The sequence below is a fragment of the Anopheles funestus genome, chromosome 2RL (genome assembly GCF_943734845.2).
Source record: "Anopheles funestus chromosome 2RL, idAnoFuneDA-416_04, whole genome shotgun sequence".
NCBI classification, from domain to species: Eukaryota; Metazoa; Arthropoda; class Insecta; order Diptera; family Culicidae; genus Anopheles; species Anopheles funestus.
Genome location: NC_064598.1, coordinates 8,212,799 through 8,231,125, shown reverse-complemented (window position 1 = coordinate 8,231,125; position 18,327 = coordinate 8,212,799). Strand labels below are relative to the sequence as shown.

General features: G+C 40.9%; 1 protein-coding gene across 14 annotated transcripts in view; it reads right to left on the bottom strand.

The window, feature by feature from the left end:
* LOC125761428 (glutamate-gated chloride channel) overlaps positions 1 to 18,327 on the bottom strand; it is a 91,396-nt gene that overhangs the window by 30,112 nt on the left and 42,957 nt on the right. For 4 of the 14 annotated variants that reach the window (XM_049422544.1, XM_049422549.1, XM_049422552.1 and 1 more), the window contains exon 5: positions 4,434 to 4,501. The exons of 6 other annotated variants lie outside the window; for them this stretch is intronic. In XM_049422544.1, coding sequence (XP_049278501.1) covers positions 4,434 to 4,501 — 68 coding nt within the window. Of the gene's footprint in view, positions 1 to 4,433; positions 4,502 to 15,560; positions 15,629 to 18,327 lie in introns of all 14 variants that reach the window. 4 more of the 14 variants (XM_049422545.1, XM_049422548.1, XM_049422551.1 and 1 more) reach the window with 1 other exon arrangement.

Sequence of the window (18,327 nt, the reverse complement as noted above, 5' to 3'; positions counted from 1 at the left end):
GAGGAGAGAGAGAGAGAGAAAGAGAGAGAGTACAATATATTTATTCATATACACGGATAACAATCGTTACGTTCTTAGTAAACTCGCCTAGAGGAGTGGTATACGTAGACTAACAAGAAACAACAGTAGAAGGTACTATAAGTAGAACATTTTAGATTAGATACACAATGTTATTTAGTACCAATTTCGTTGACTGTAAATAGTAGGACAAACGGGTATAAATGTTTTCTTTTTTTTACAGCAAAAGAGACATAGAGAAAGCGCATGACTGAAAGAGAATTGGCAAATAACTACAACGCACGTAGTTAGAAGAATAAAAACGAAGAAGAGCGAGACAAAAAAGATACCAAATATATATTTAAAAAATGGTAAAATAAAACAAAGAATCAGAATAAAACGGAGAATCATTAGAAGTGTAAGAATTAGTATAGCTAAAAACATTGGATGCGCAAGAGAGTAGGCAAAAAGAGAAAGCGAAAACAATAATGTAAAAATAACAGCACAAAAGAATAGTAATCAAACGCAATATCGAAGCAAATATATTGCATAAAGCTACAGTGACATTCAGCGAACTATTGTATGGTTGGTTGATGATCGAACGAATAGCAGAGAATTTCCATTGGCTGGTAATGATATTTTGTTCCATACTATTAAGCAATTTCGAAGCTGACTATACAGGGAATCTAGGCCGTTTTGGTGCTTGTTTAATTTTTGTACATTAATCAAACTACTCGGTTGTAACGAAATAAATGGAGCGTATGAGCTCCGGTGGTCGTACGTTGTTCAGTAGAAGTGTTGCAGACGTCGCTTCTATACGGGAGATTCGTTTCGTTGTCAGGATCGTTCACGATTGACGAATCCATACAGATATACGTACAGTACAAGATAGTGTAAATAGGTGGATTGTTCATCAGTTTTATAAAAAGAAAAAATACTAGCAAAATAATCTACAATTACTCTACGACTTAGAATACCACACAACAGAGAGACACCTACGTGCTTAACAGTAACACTGAAAAGAGAGGCAGATTAGATACAATGAACAGATCGCACAGCACAGCAACTAGGTTGAACTGTGGGGAAGTTGGAACCAAACTTTACATGCCGTACATGTCGTACACGCCGAGGATCAAAAGGATCACAACAAGATGGAGATATACAGCTAGTGACAGTTGCGTTGCACTTGCGGTGACGTGAGAGAAAGGCGCTAAGACAGAACGGACGCTTCGCTACTGTTTACGCTAACATTTATTGACAACGACAGGGTGACAGATGGCTTTATCTACACCGATTAAGGAACTGTTGTAGGAAGGTCGGTGTGCGTGACCCTACCCATCGTCAATTTTGTCTGCTGTGTTCGGTTAGCCGATAGTAGTAAGTAGCATTGAACAGTTCACTGATGATTTTTGGTAATTTTAGTTTTTTTTATTGTCCACAACAAATCTACCAGTTACTTGTATTGTTTGGTTAGCAGTGTGTGAAAAAAATAGGAATTATTAAATATAGTTACGCACGCTTAAAGTTATTGATAAGAAGCAAATACCATTTACGACAAACACATTCACAATCGAGACGCAATTAGTGTTAGAGAACGAAACAGGAAACGAAATAGTCGGATAAAATTAACATCAAATGGTAAGGGGAAAAAACGGAGGTTTAAAAACCTTTTAGTTGCTTTATATATTTTTAATAAAATTTCGTGTAAACACCGAAAATAAAACACACCAGTGTCAACGAGAACGAGATGGAATATGGGAATATGAAATATAAATATCAATTGCCGAACAAACAACAAATTCACACTTTTTGAGTATCACAGTAATTAACTTTAAATGGTAAATTAAAGGAAGATGGACAAAAACGCAAGGGAAGCATGAAAAAAACAAACCGAATACAGACCAATTCACATGGGACGATTGTAAGGGGAAAAAATTGCAAGGAGCGTAAAACATATTTAAAGGTGGACACTACGCTGATGACTTTCCGGTGCAACGTTAAGTAACAAATTGTAAAAAGGATTTAAAAAAAACTAAAATTGTTTGAATCAACAACTAATGTCAGCCGTAAACCTGGGATAGGAATTAAGCTACAGCAGGATAAGTAAGGAATTGGTGTTAGAAACGGCGATAGGATCAGCGAATCGTGCCATTTGGGATGGTGCAAGCATGGGAAAGAAAACGTGTGAACTGCTCGCGCATATCGGGCCAATTATTTCGATCCTGCAAGAAAGCCAACGATTAGTTCACTGAATGTTGCATTGCGTAGTGCGTCACGTGGCACGTGTTATGCTGAGCTGAACCGAGTAGACTCGGCAAAAGTGTAATACATTTAGTTTAATAATATTACAATCAAGATATCCGATTATAGTAAATAAAAATTGTGGAAAATAAATCATTTTCATCATTTTGATGGATCTGTACAAAGGAATAAAAAGAGACACAACACAAAATCCAAAGCAAAATAATTAATAAAGCAGATAATAGAAGAACGAAAAGATAAATGAAAAAAGACATTCAAAAATGCAAAAGCAAGAATACGAATTTGCAAAATTTCAAAACTTTGGACAAATGTATGAAATAACAAACGCATTACTTCGAGACAAAAACTGACTGGAGTGAATAACTACATGAAGAAGTACGGTTATAGCGCAAGACGAGATAAAATTCTACGTGAACAATGCGAATGCGAAATAGAATATGAATTACTGTGTTTCTTTGTACTAATGGTAAAAGTTTCAGAGACAGTATCAGCTTGTAAATTCAGATAGAGCTAATCGTTGACTTTGTGTTTTTGTTGTTTTTGCTGCAATGCCGGAGTGTTTTAAGCTACGGTACAATGAGCAATAATAGATGTGATCGACAGCGATCTAAAAGTGTTTCAGATGCGTTTGCTCTTGTTACGAGAGAAGTAAATCGTTAGACGATTTTCCTTTTCTATCAGTACATTGTGACAAAGAATCGGAAGGAAAATTTCGAAGATAAAAGTTTGTGGATGTTATGGACACACAATGCCGTTCACATATTTTGATTCCATCTGATCGTGCATATAGATAAATTATACCAATGAGTGTAAAACAAACGAAGAAAAAAAAACCTACTAAAGTATTCATTTCTCAATAAAACTGGAAATAATGAAAGATAACACTAAAAAGATAATTAAATAAGTAATAATCAAACAAGACAGTCATAACAGTAGCTAGAAATAATGTAATAATGTATGCCTTGAACAAAAAAGAAGAACCCCCAAACAAGAAGTGAGAGCAGTAAAGTAATGAGTATAAAAGAAAAAAAACACAACTGACAACTGACTGTTAGTTCAACAAACCAATGCGAACGTGTAGGATAACAACAACAACAAAAAAGTTAACGAAACTTAGGAAAGAAAATTGGTGTAACCATTTTGCACAATGAGTAAAACAAAACTGGAAGGCACATAGTCAATCGTGACGGGATAAAATCAGTATGCCAAAAATCAAAATCCAAGTCATAAGAAAATTTTGAATTTGAAAATTTTGAAAGACCAAAACAAGAAATTAAACACCGGTGGAACTATGGTGAGAAAAATAAACAACATCCCTGCAAGAAAAAAAAACAGCATGAAACCAAGGTAAATCCAACAGAAAACACAAATGAAATGACAAACGAACATTTAAATGAATAATAAAGAAGCCCTACTTAACTGCACTAACGAAAGCAAAAGTCAAAGATGGCGTTACTGATCGTTACACTACGCTTGCGCAAGGAACACGCGGAAGGAGTGTAAGTGAATGGCACACAAACAAAAGCAAACAAAACGCACACACAAGAGCGAACACGGGAGAAGTGTTGAGGTCAAACCGGAACCGAACCGAAACCAAATCCAAAACGTAACATGGAACATTGAAAGATAATCAAGCTCTTCGAACAGTCCGCGCCATTTTGTGATTTCGCGCTCGGACCGGAGTGTTTGGCCTCGCAGAAGAAATCCTTTGGCCTTCAGTGTGATGTAGTGGTGAAGGGTGGCGTTGGTGATATGGCGATTAGATCGGTTAGGGAGAAGATGGTGATTGCATTTAGTGGAGTGATCATGTTATATGTACGAATGTGACTATTTGCAGTTTGCTTCGACAGGTATTCGATACCTACTCGCCGGTAGAGAAATGTTTGCACTAAAACGAGTGACGTTTAAAAACAAAACACAAAATTGGGAGTGAAAGGAAGTAAACGTGAAACTGTGGAATATGTTTCTGTGTGTGTATGTGATCTTTTTAAAAACTAGGGCAGGAGAGAGTGGTTTTGAAATACTTTAGTTTAAAATTTCATTCCGACTGTTGTAGGGTTCTGTTTATCGTTACTGTGCTCTATGGTTTCGATACGGGATGTTTCGATAGTATTTTTTTTTCTTGGTTTTATTTTGTTTTAGAGGAGCTGATACCGTCGCACTTCTACACTTACCATAGTCACGTCATCGATTTTTGATATACTTCTTACAAAAATGTTGACGCGAACAACGGCCGGACCATCTGTGTGGTGTGCACGAGCGAATCGATTTGCGAAAGTAGTTGCATTTTGAGCGACAGTTGGGGTGGTTTTTTTAGTTACATTGGTTTGATATGGTATCGGTTTGAATTTTTTTTTGGTTTGTTTTTAGTTTTAGTTCGTACGATTTCGGTAGTTCGTCATTTTTGCAGTCGGTTGCAGTCGACGTTTGTGTTTGACGTTTCCGGTCGTCCCGAAACCGTCGATCGAACGAAGCGTACGATACCGTTTTTGAGGCGCAGTTGAAACAGTGACGTAGTATTAGATATTTTTTTTTTTATTTTGTTTCATTTTTTTTTGCACGATCATCACACAATGAGGTGGTTTTGGAATGCCACAATCGTTATATAGTTTGTTTTGTACATATTTGTTTGTTCGTTTGTTTTATATACGACAAAATGCGTTAAAAAGTTGCACATAAACAGATGACGACGATGCCCATAATGAAAAGAGAGAAGAGATGTTGGCAGTTGAGTTGGCGGTAGAAAGATTAGATGCTTGTATTAGAGTGGTATAGAAACATAAGTCACGGCTGCTGTTGTTGTAATACTTAAAGATTAAGATTGTGGAACATAAATCATCATTGAATGCGCCGCGCAAAACCAACCAGCTCTAGCATGCTGTTTTGCTGCCAAAAACCGTTGTTGTGCTTCCTTTTTCCGCGGTGCGCTTTCAAAATACAAAATCAAAAATCGTCAACCAAAAAGATAACACCCACGTGGTGGTAAACTTTGATATAAAAAAGTAAGAACAAAATTAAACACCTTAAATCAAACAAAAACAGCTAGAAATAGTGTAGAAGAAGTTTGCACCAAAATCCCGCACGTATCGTAATAACCAGCTGTCAAACTGTGGCCTCGCTGACAGCTTGTTGACAAGTTCGATTGCGTGAAGTAAAGAAGCGTGGTACGGCTAGTAATGCTGGAAATCATGAACAATAGAAATGCTGAAAATTGTGTAGCAATAGAGCTTTTCCAGCTAGTATTTCCGAATACGGGTGTATTTACAAGACTGTGGTTGTGTTTCTGTGTAGTGTTTTACAGTGAAGAGTTCATATTTGGTACAAATCAGTCGATACTGAGTGAGTGTGTTTGCGTATGTGTGTGTGTGTATAGTATTATGATCCCGAGATGTACGGGATGGCAATTTAGCAATGGTTTCGAATTCGTTAAGTGAAATAGACCAATGAGGATACAGTAAATGCCCTCAATCTGATGAAAACAATGATGCCAACAGAGCGGAACGTTCACGTAGCAGTTCGCGGGTCCGTCATCATTACTGTAAAAGCGTTCGATCGTGTTGTGTGAGGTGTTGTGAGTGAGTGTTGTGTGTGCAAAGGGGAAAGTGTTTAGTATGCATCAAAGCAGGGAAGTATTGGCAAATTGGTGCACATATCGCTATAATCAGTGAACGAGATCTTGTAACTATTGAGTACAGAGTGTAAGCTACAAAGTAACGCGCTAGTAATACTCTGGCGAATCGTTGCAAGCTTGTGAAAGGAAACTTTCAACAGGAATATCCTGCGAATGGCGGACGAAACAATTTCTGATGAGCATAGAAGTAAGTTAGCTCACAATTCATACGCACTAACACAAAACGTAACGTTTCAATAACTTGTTTTTTCCCCCTTTTTAGGTGAACTGCAAGGGAAAGAATCTCCTACACATGCTCTTGGGTAAGTGACAGTGCAATCAACTTACAATGCGTAAACTACTTTCGAGGTACCGATGCTAAGTTTCAGCATTACCGCATCACACGGTTGAGGGAAACTGTGAGCTAATCCACCGTCTACCCGAAGCACTCTCGAGATGCAATCCCAACTATTTGCATACCCCCTTTTGTCCCGTGGGTAGCAGTTCCATTAGCGTTTATTGAGAATGCTTTTAAACTTTCAAGCTCCCTGAATGCGCCGCCCTGCATTGGTCCCAACCCAGACCGAAGGTGCCGAAAGGAAGGTACGACGTTAAGGGCGTTCCTAATTTGGCTTGAAAACGCGCTCCGACCTCTGACGTACACTGAGCTTTTCGGTATTTGTTGCTATTGTTGTTGCTGGCAATGGCAACCCGATAGTGCCGTGTCGATGGTTCCAGTGTGCTCGAGGGAAATTTCATGCTCGAACCTTACGGCCCATGCAGCTTGTTTTCGGTTGGTTTCCATAGACCCTTTGGTGTGCTACCGCTGGAGCATTTATTACGTCGAAAGGGATGTTTTAATTGGACTTCCGTCTGTTTTTTTTTCTTCTTCGAAAGAACCATAAACCTATTTTAAATGGAACTGGATGAATGGGAACTGGAGTGCTCTGTAAAAGAGGTACCCACCCCGACGGATAGGTGGATCATAAAAATATTCTCCCAACAAAACAAACTTTAAACATAAAGTTTGGTAAAATTCATCTTGCCCACCGGGTTCTCTTTTTATGGCTTGATGATCGACCTCATCGACACTAGGGGCTGTTGCTTTAAGCGCGACATGTTCCTTTCAGCACACAAATAATTGACGATCTGTTCGGTCAATAGAGACGGCCACAGTAGCTAAAATTCAATGAGAAACCGGAAGGTATCGGTTCTCTCAAGTATGTGTGCACTTCCAGGAGGAAAAAAAGCAAAACTCCAAGCAGAAGCAATTACTTCCTAGCAAACGCGTGCTCGAACAAGGTTCGAGTCGATTATTGTGTTATTTTTATCGTCCTTGTCCTTCTGCCGACTGGCCCCGAGGGGATGCTTTTCCGGTACCGGGATTATTTTGCCATATTGTCCGGGCGGCATGGCTCGGCGAGAAACGTCCTCGGAAATAATTTGGCAATGTTGGGAAATTGGACCCGATGCTGTGTGGCAGCCCGAAGAGTGGAAAACGGTACGGTACAGGCTTGCCTGAGGATGCTAGAATTTATCCTCTCCTATCGCTCGAGTGGCCGATGGTCAAGCCAGCAGCAGTAGAAATGTAGCAATTTCAACGATGTAATTGATATGGTTCCGAGCGATAGCATGTACAGTGATGTGCGTTGTTCTTTCATTATTTTCTTCCAACGATTGTAGTACCCTTCAGCGAAGGCGTGTTTGTACATTTTAGTGTACTTGTGTGTATCATTCCGTTTTCGGCCGAAGGGTGGGTTCTCCTAAAGGGGCAATTCCCATACCACGGCGGTAAAATGTTAGCAGTGTAGTGTTCCAATCGTTTCACTGAACAGTCGAGGAAAAAGTACAATTTTCTTTAATATTGATCAACATGTCACTCTCAGATTGAGATGCAAACCTAACACACGTACCGGACCGAAATGGAAAAGCGGATCAGGTGCTCCGTCTCCCTTGTTTTTTTGCAAGGCAAGTTGTGCAAATAGTTTTGCCAACTAGCAAAGCGGGTTGTGTTTTTCAACCAGCTTTTACCGCTTGCCTCCTTGGGGGAAAATCGTACTCCAATACCATCGAAACAGCACCGAGCGGCATTCTAAATGGGGACCACATGCAACATCACGTTTCGAAGAATTTCAAGTACGTGCCGGTGCATTACCGGACGGATTTGGCCGTAGAACATGCCTTTTTCCACGCTACCATTTGCACCTCATCCTTTTTGGGGGACGTTTTCCCCCGTTTCGTGCTCGACCGGGGCCAAGAACGTCGGGTAGCATATGGCTAGCTGTTTGATGCTGCTACGGCCAAAAAGTGAAAATTTCTTGTTTCCACCAATATCCAACGATGACGACGACACAATGTTCTGCAATACTCCTCCCAAGCGGAGGCGAGGGTTGGGCTCAGGTTTTGTTCGCAGACGCTCAGTTTCTTTTGCCTGCGTATGGTTTCACTCACCATGAATCTCTGGGGGATCAAAACCTGTCCCATTCCGTGCCTGTCGAGTGTCGGTTTTTTGGAGTTGTTAATGGAGAGCTTTCTACCGTTTTGCAAAAACCCAAAACACTAGCAAACAAAAGTGGTACCGAATCCATTTTCGGCAGCTGACGACAAAATGCAAAAGCTCGTTTGGTTCGACGTCGTGCGGATGGGCGGGCATGAGGCGGACCAGGCCAAAATGGATCCACCGCGAGCATTTGTGAAAGTTTTTGCCCAACCCGTCCTTTGCTTTCACCCACACCCCCGAGTGTCGTCCATTTTTCCATTAGTGGTTTAAGGGATGCGCATTTTGGATCGTACGTCTTTTTCCATTACGATCGAAATACGGGAAAAGAACAGGCAATTAAGAGACATTTTTGGCGCATGTTTAGCAGCAGCAGCAGCAGCAGCAGCAGCTGACGGGAAAGGAGTAGCGCGTTCTTCACTTTCTGAACCCGCTTACCCCGGACTGATCGTCCAGCGTGCTTCGCGTGAAGCACTGCAAGTTTTCTTGCACTGTCACTTCCCTCCCGCTAAAGCTAAAGCCATCGATCGATTACGGCTCATGGCCCATCATTTCCATTCGCTACCAGCAGAGTTTGTAAATAACAACAATGAAACAATACTTTTAGCTCATTCGCGCTTCGCGGCTGATCGAACGGATAGTGCGGCAGCTCTTCGGGTTTGGAGCAAAGTGAAGATAGTGGGAAAATGCTACTACCTAGAACGGAAGCGGAAACAGCACACAAACTGAGCAGAAAAGTTAAGAACCACGGATGCAGCGAACCAGTAAAATAGTAGGAGGGAAAGCGAACAGAAAAAGCGGAAACTTCTTGCCCGCCAAAAAGGGGGGCCACCGAACTGGCAGCGCATGCATGCAGCATCACCGAACCGGGAACGAATGGAAAAACGTGTAATGAATAAGCGATGAAACACACGGGCAAACCAACCATGGAAGAAGCGTATTATCAGCTTAGCGCATTAGCGCCTAGGGACTAGAGCATGGCCAGCTCGTGGGGGGGAAAAAGTGAAGCTAATTTAATCACCGATGGTAGTGAGCTTTTTTTTGCACATTGTTTCTTTGCTTTTATGCGCTTTAATGCTGGAATGCGACAAATGGGACGATGTTGGGTTTTATACCCCCAAAAAGAAGAGGCGATCAAAAGTCTTAATGTAGGGATGAAGTTGGAGTTTAGAATTCAACTGAGAATGTGAATGTAACAGTTTAAACTTAGCGATGAAGAATTTAGGGATTGGATGAAGCTTTATTGGAGAACAGAGCTAAATGAGCTTGTGAATGATGAAGTTCGCATTTCCAGTGTATAGCGCATAATGTGCATGATTGTTTAAACGATTCTAATATGTTTAACTGTGCTACTTTTGATAGGCTCAAAAAGTTTATTAAACACAATGCAACTCTCGAAAAGCTTGCGAACAAAATCCCTAGCTAATAGCGAATGTTTAAAGAACCATTTTTCCAAAAAAAACGCATACCCAATTACAAAGACCAGAAATAAGGAAAGTTCAAGAAATGTAGGTGAAGTACAACTATTCAAAATTGAGAAATCATGCTACCCTACCAGTAGCAGAAGCTATTACAAAAAAAAATACCACAAACAAGAAATGGAAACGAACAAGAATCAATCAACAACCGAGGAAAAACTGCCATTAAGAAATTCCATTAGGAGAAAGAAAGTTGAACCGAAAGGAAGCATATTTTGTTGACAGAACTAGCAAAACTGACATTGCCATTACGTTGCTTATTTAAAAATAGTTTGCCACGAGGCAAACCATTGAGCAGGTTTTGAAAGGGGTTTTGAAATGAAAAATGTCAACTTCCGGTTGCTGCTGTGCAATTGTACACATTTTGTACATTCCACCAGTGGTCATGGCCTATCGTAAAGGCTGGTGATTATTATGGTTGTTTGGTTGATTCTTGTAAATGATTGTGCCCCATCCACTGGCGGGCGGGGGTAACAATGGAACCCGGTACACACCGGTTTAAAGTTCAATTACAAACGCACACATAAAACCAAAATTTGAACGAGAAAAATGAAGGATAGGAGAAAAAAAAGTACAATTTGCATTGAAATGTAAATGGTTAGCTAAAAAGTTGTAAAAACTAAATGCACAAGGCGGCAAACCAGACCAGGCAGAATTATGTGAGAGAAGGAACGTTTTTGAATGGAAAAATGGCGTGTCTCAAAAACGTTAGCATAAGCGATGTTAGCAAAGTGAAGAAGGTGAGCAAGATGAGCGAAACAAAACGAAACAAAACAAAAAAAAGTACATACGGAAGAAAGCAACGTGTACTATAAATTCTACACCGAAACTTGTTCGCGCTGACTTGTGGTAAAAAATGAAAATCGAGGAAGAAAAAAAAGGTTAAATGTGATAAGTATGACTGAACACAACCATGGTCAAGTGTTTTATTTTATCTTTTTTTTTTCATTCTCTCTCCTCTATTTCTCGTTTTCTTGCTTTTTTATCGGGTTGGCAGTCAGTTCCCGGTGTAGGCAGGTGTAAGCGTCTAATTGGCTTTTCCGTTTACCATTTGCTAGGTAAAGGTGCTAGTACTACTGCTTTTGCTGTTGGCCCTTTTGCTTGTAACACGGGTCGGAACAACGGCAACAGAACATAAGGGTAGCCGCATGCATCGGCAGTAATCCAGTTGGTAAACTTTTTCATCGTTTTGAAATGGGCAAATTATGAAACTGAGGAAATGAGAAACGAGACAACAACAAAAACTCGTTTTAACCGTTCAGCTGCGTGTATAGGGGTTTTGGGGTGGAAAGGTCACAAGCTGTTGCACGGTTTTACGATTCATGATTCGAGGCACAAACCCGACCATGGATGGCTAGCATTTTTTAATGAAAATGGAACCTAAGCTCTGCTGGGCGAAGGAGTGCGAAAATGCGCGACCCGTAAACATTTTCTTACACCCCACCCAATACCCACCAAGAAAGGAAGGAACACCGGAAAACTGGCCAAAGGACGATGGATGGGGGTAGGTTTTTGTAGGGTGGTTGCAATCCAGGTGCATAAGCGCACGGTACAACATGTGTTTGCGTGATTTGTTTATTTGTTCTCAGGATTTGCACTTCGCCCAAGTTGGCACAGGAAAGCGGAATTGGGTGTGTTGTTGTTGTTGTTGTTTTTGTGGTGTGAACTGGGCTGTTAGTGTGACGGCTTAGTGTGGCTGGCTATGGTACAACATCCTTACTCCGGTTCCTTGTACCGATGGAAGTTGCCGCTTTTGCTGGGTTTCGTAGAAAGCAAGGGATAACATTCGTTTCTGACTAACTTTTAAAAACATCATGTTCCGTGTGTTAGGCGTACTTGACTGGTACAGGTGTAGAAAGAAAAATGTACCAGTAAAGCACAAATGGTTTCCCGTTTTTTTTGTTACCGATGAAGTTGAATTCAAGTGTTGGATTTTTTTCTTCTTTGGTCTTTTTTTCTTACGTGAAGTAAAAGCATATCATGTGCTAGTTTAGAGAACACATTTATTTTTTCCAGCTTTTTTGTTCGTGCTCCACTACTCCAACAGCCGGTGTTAGGGGCTGCATATTTCATAAAGCTCACTTGTGGTGAAAATCGTACAGCTTCAACCATCATGCATGAGCAATCATATTGAGCTGGAAATCCAAATTCATGAATGCCTTGATGACCATTCGCTATAGGTCATGAGTCGTACTTTATTGGTTTAGATTTTTGTATGGAATAATCTTTTGATTATCCGTTCTAGGACTCAAATTTTGGGGTTAAATTGTACCATTAAAATGGCTTTCAAAACATTCTAAACCATGTTCGGTGTGCAAATTGTGCTAAAAAGCATTCCATTGGTTATAAAAAGTGATCCTTATGCTCGCTATTGCATACATTTAGGCGTTTTACTTTCACTGACGCACAATGACACAAAAGAGCTGTTTTTGTTTAAAGTAACTCCCGTTAAACGTTTAATATTGTTTCTCCCTATTGCAAGCAGTATTTATGATTATAGGATTAAAGCTAGACAAGCGATACAGGAGAGTGACAAGGGAAACAAAATTAAATTTATGGCTTCAGTTTGGGAAGCCCAGCAAAAAAAACACCAGCAGCATCCTTTTCGAGAAGGAACCCACTGTCACGGTCAAACCATCATCGGTGGCCACATATGAAAATGTGTATCTGTATTTCTGTGTCTGTGCCTGGATATGACAACTAGCCTGTCATCAGAGCGGAAGGCAAATGTTTCATTAAAACTCATCCTCATTTGTACGTTGTGCGGGAAGTGGGAAAAGGTCATGGTGCATGTGTGTCTCTGGTGCTGCTGCTGCTGCTGCTGCTGACGGTGATGATGATCGTAATAAGTGGAGCATTATTTTGCGGTTCCACCATGCTGCCCAAAAGCTGTCAGAGGTTTTTTGGCACATACTAAAGGTGGACAAGGGCGTGTGGAAGGTCGGGAAAGAAAGCATTGAAAACCGCCCACAATCAAGCAAACCGAAATGAAGCACCCAATTTGGGGTAGTCCTTTTTATCGTGATGATATGAAGAAGGCATGAGCGAACGGGAGAATGGATGTTTAATATGCAAGCACTTTTCTTTACGTGGGGTGGTGCAGCCTCCATTCCGTTAGCGTGTGTGGCAATGAGCGACGAACATAATAATACCGGCAGGGTAGGAATGAAAATGTGGGGAAACGAAAAGAAAAACGTATCCCGGTACACCCAGGAGAGTTTACTCTGGATTAAAGGAAGCGCATCGTGCGCGTTTGTTCCGAACGGTGGGACCACTTGATGAAAGCGAAGGGAACCGAGACGCGAGTCGAGTGTGTGGATGTGTGTGTGTGGTGGTCTTATTTATTTATAGGATTCGACTGCAGTAGCAGTCCCCAATTTGTGCCGGCCGCAGCAATTTGAGGCATCGAGCTGAAATGAAATGAATAAATGAACGCCGGAGGGTCCCCCGTCCGTTTTCAACAGGAGATTGCAATTCTGTGGTTTGTAGCTGAGTCGCACCGGTCGGAACTTTCCGAGACACAGGTATCGGTGGGGGGAATTGTTGAAAAGGTGGGAACGGTTTGGCTCTGCGGTGGATAGGCGGCAAACACCTGCAACAGCAGCAGCAGCAGCAGCAGCACTAGAAGCTCAACAACAACACTATAATATGGGAAGGGGGAAAGAAAATGCAGAGGATAAAAGAAAGTACGGTGAGCTAATCCGGCTGAGTGTTCGCCCCGGCACAAGCAACACTCTCTTTCCCCCTTGGGAGAACGGGCGGGGTCAGGATTCGGGGCTAAAGATGATGAAGCCTCCGCTCCGGTGTCATAAGCCGGGGTGAAGGTGTGCGCTTTTAATAACACTGGTCGGGCTCTTTAATCGATGCAGCAAAAGCCCCATGGCGCGCGATGGTGTGAAACGACGAGGGTGAGATTTTCCGTATTGCGGATTTTATTACTTCTTTTTGTTTTTTTTTTAGGTTAACACTCACTTTCCCTGGCTGCCTTCGCAAACTGGTATAACATTTTATACGTTTACACTTTTTGACCATGGTGTGCTGCAGACAAAACACATTGTGGAGATGCGTACGTTGCATGGCATCGATGGAAATAAAAACAAACAAAAAAAGAAACCCAAAGTACAAACCGACCACTGACCGGTTGAGCTTGAAATGGTTTTGATTGCTCACAGTGTCAAGATTTATTTTGACGTTATTTACTTTGATCAAACAGCCCGGTTGGGATGGCTGTCGGATTAGCAACGTTCATGCTCTATCGACAGTATTGCCTGTTTTAATGTAAAAAAAAAACAACAACACTGAGCTACCAAATATGATATGATGAAAATGGAATTAATGAACCCTTTTGCGCGCTACTGTGGCAGATGCGGTTGAGAATAAAACAAACAAAAAACCACTATGGGTGTGTATCTAACGCTAATCAAAACACGCATCGCATATTGCTTGCGGAGAAAAATACAAAACATGGCCAAGGAAACGCAAACAGCAAGACAGGAAATGGTTCAAAAATTAGACTGAAGGGATTATTTGTAACTGTAAGAGTAATATTAATTAAAAAGGCAAACATGTAAGCAAACAAACAAACGCTAGAAAAACTTGCGGGGTAAGCCATCGGTCAAAGGCGTTAATTGCGCGATCAATCAATCTAGATGAATATAGTTCAAAGAAATATTGGTAACGATGGGATGCCACTAACGAGTTCCGAACCGATTCCGATCCGTAATGGTGTGATAGTAGGTTTAAAAGTTACAATTTTATTAAAATGGATTTTTTTCTTTTCGTAGCAAATGGTTAACCATTTCGTGATCGGATGGTGGAAATGACATGACATTTGAAGAGCGTATTTAGGTAATTAAATTTGAATAATATAACCGCTAAGCCATTCGTCACGCATTTGCAGTGTTGTATACGAAATTGGGAGGTCGAAATCGAAAAAGAAGTTATCGAGCAAAACCAAAACAATAAAAACGCTAAAAGCAAGCGATCGCCATTTTAGAATGACTTTTCCAACACTGGATTGCATTTCATCCCTTCTGGAGCCTGTGTATGTGTGTAACACATCGTCGACTCTTTGATCTTGAGGATAAGATTTGATTGGAGATTTAGACATCGTCGTCAGTTTAAAGAAATGTTCCAATCAGAGTACTTAAGTTCGAATTAAAATTTTATCTATCACAACCGAACTCGAACGATCCTTGAGTCACGCACACACATACACAGCAATGAGCACTATTAGTAACGCAATCAAACCGTAGATCGCACAGTAGCAAACCAAAACATCATTAGGACTACGCGCAAGCGAGTAAAAGGACGCAACGGGAATGCAACGAACAAGTTCTAGAGAAGAACGCTCGAGAAGAAAATACGAAAAAATTACAAATTCGAACGGAAAAAAAACCGAGCGATATCCTGGCCGTACTACGGGCGGGGAACTGACTGGTTACTACACTAACAAAAAGTAACGTGTTTGTTGCGTTAGGAAGTTGTGGTGTTTTTTTTTTTAAAGCAAATGGCGGAACTATTAAGAACGCTTGATGTACATTCTGTTTTTATTTACTAACTCATTCATTCATAAGGATGTGATTGTTCGTGTGGTTTTGCTCTAAATAGGCGAAATGAGGAGATGCAGAGTCGAACGAGGGGTAGTTTGATTTTTTGTTGTTTATGCATTGATTGCACAAGGCTGGTTTTTGGCAGAAGACAAACGGAAACTTACCATCTTAATGTCACTGATGGTCATAATGCTTCGAACGAACAGATTGATACGAACGATCGCCGGACCATCTGGCGTAGGAGTTGTTTGGTTTGTTGTTTGTTTTGTTTGTTTTTTGGTTTTGTTTTGTTTGGTGAGATTTGGAGAACGTGTGGAATTTCGTTTATTGCGTTTTGCAGTTTTTTTATCATTGTTTATAATGCGACAAAATGTAGAAATGTTTTCAGTTCACAGTGTTATTGATAAGATGGAGTATGTGGTTGTATTTTGTAGAACGGTTTTTGTTCCAATATTTGATTCATTTTTGGTGTTTTTGTGTGCATGGAGAAAGTTGCAGTCGCAGGTTGTGGATCGTGACCAGTTTCAGTTAGTTGGTTTGCAAACGAAGAAAGCGACCAAGTTCGACAGTGACACGAGCACGATACAGAATGTTTTGTTTTTGTGGTTTTTTTTTTTGGTTTTTTTGCGTTCAAGCGCGCGCGCCATTCAGGAAAAGAGAGAAAATTGAAAAAGAAAAATGGTCAAAATATTGTGTTTTTAGTTGTTTTTTTTTTTTGTTTCATTTTAACTTGGATGATAAAATGATGCCCGCCGTCGAATTAAGGGGTGCTGTAAATTGTGTGCAAAAGTTTGTACACGATTTGTATCGCTTTAGAGTGAGTGAAATTTGTTGATCATCTCTTCCAGCAGAATCGCGAAGGGTATATCCTTGTTTACGATGCAGCGTACCAGATGTGGACGGTTTTATCTGCTTTTTATCGTGCTTGTTAATGGGTTTCAGTATCATTAAATACATTTAAAAACGGAAATCTAATAACCCACTGTTAGTCTCTTAACTGCGGCAAGTTTCACTAAAACAATAAACGCTGGCCGAACGCAACTGTTCTTCACAACAGTTGTGTTGTTCAAATAAGGAGACACTTTTGTGCAACATTAATTAACTTCATGTTGGTGCTTCTGAATGTGTGACTTTACACAGTGGCAAGCTAACGTGTACAGCGTGAAAGCATTTGTTTTAATCGTCTTACAGTGGGACGAACTGTCATATCAAACGTATAAGTGAAACGTCTTACGTCTTACTGGCTTGTGTGTGGTAACGTTTTGTAGTGGTTTTTAGTAGCAACTTATTGGAGCTATTTTGAAAAAAATACAGATGGGAATAAATCTAGTGAAAATTTTACATTTTTCATCACTCAAAAAGTGTATGCTAATGGAGGTAGTGTATTCGTGGTTACTATTTACACCAGACGTGTGTATTCGGGTCTGTTGCTGTGTTGTGGTGGATGTTGTTTCTGGTGCGACGGTATTTTGTTTTATTGCGTAAGTGAAAATAAACTAAAGTACAGCGTTTGAAGTACACATTCAAAACGATAGGAAGCTTATTTACAACGGAAGCGGAAGCTTTGCCTAATGTACATCTCTAGACGAGAGTTCCCTGTTTGCCACCACCATACTGATACGTCTTACACAAAACATGACAGATTAGCCGAAACCAAGCGAAAGGTTAGTGTTGATGGGAAGTAGTTCTTTTTGAAGGTTCTAAAATTCTTGCCTTATGTACAATGCACAAGATACGTGTGTTTCATCTTTAAACACCGTTTTCTTTGTGATTACTTTTTTTCTTTTTGGAATCATCCATCGAACACACAGGAAAGGTAAGCCGTGCCGTCGGTCAGGCACGTATCCACCACAAGCTTCACATGGATATTTTATGTTCGTCTCAGCATTAAACTATACATACACTCCTTGGTATGGACCTTCGTGGCTCGTCGCTTATTTTACGATGCCCGTAGTAAAAACTATCCAATTGGGCAAACGTCCTCCCGTACGGGAGCGGGTTTTTTTTTGTGCATACGGGACCGAGAGAAAGTTTTACGAGCACCCGGGCCACATAAGTGGTGCACACATATTGCCGGCGATTTGTATTCCCGGTGCTTGATGGGAGCGATTTAAGTCAAATGTTTGTCTGAGAGTGCAATAATATCATCGTTTATGGCGTGCGGGACAAAACCACGAGCCACTACTACACCCCGTGCACGGTGAATATGTGTAGCTGTGTGTTGACGAACCGTTTAAAGATTAATGCCCAAGTCATCTAGGTCGATTACGGTGGTTGAATGGTTGTATAAAGAACATCCCACCATCCGAGAACGTTGCGTTCATGTTAAAGAGGGAGAGCGGCAATAAGTTGGATGAAGAAAATTTCCAATAGCACGAACTTTGGCGAACGTTCGTTTGACTCCCTTAATACATTTTTGGGGGGTTTTTCTTTGCTGCAAAGCTAAGCAATGGACAAGAGGGAGATTTTTTTTTCGCGTTAGGAGTGGGACAATCGAGAAAAGAAAGGTAAACATCCCCAAAAAAGTAAACACTTCTGCTGCTACTGCTGCTGTGGTGAAGGTGTCTGCCTTCCGTTCACCCTAAGTCAGTCAGCTATAGCTACCGCAAAGTTCATTCGATGGGGGAGTGTGAACTGAGGTCCACAATTTTGACCTTCATCAATACCGAAACTCCAAGTTTCGTTCGTTCACTTGGGGCTGGGGGCTGCACGTTGTATCGCGCCTGCTCTAGTGCCAGCTCAGTTTAGGGGGCAATCTTTCAGAAAAATGACCAACGGCAAACAATGGGCTGTGCAGACAATTTGCTTAACTCACTAATAGGTCGAACAAACTTTTACTTTCGCGTAGCGTACGGTAAAACTCTTTTGGGTAACTCTCGCGCAGGGAGAAAGAAGGGAAGATTGTAAGTTGTTTCCAGTCCGCCCTTATTT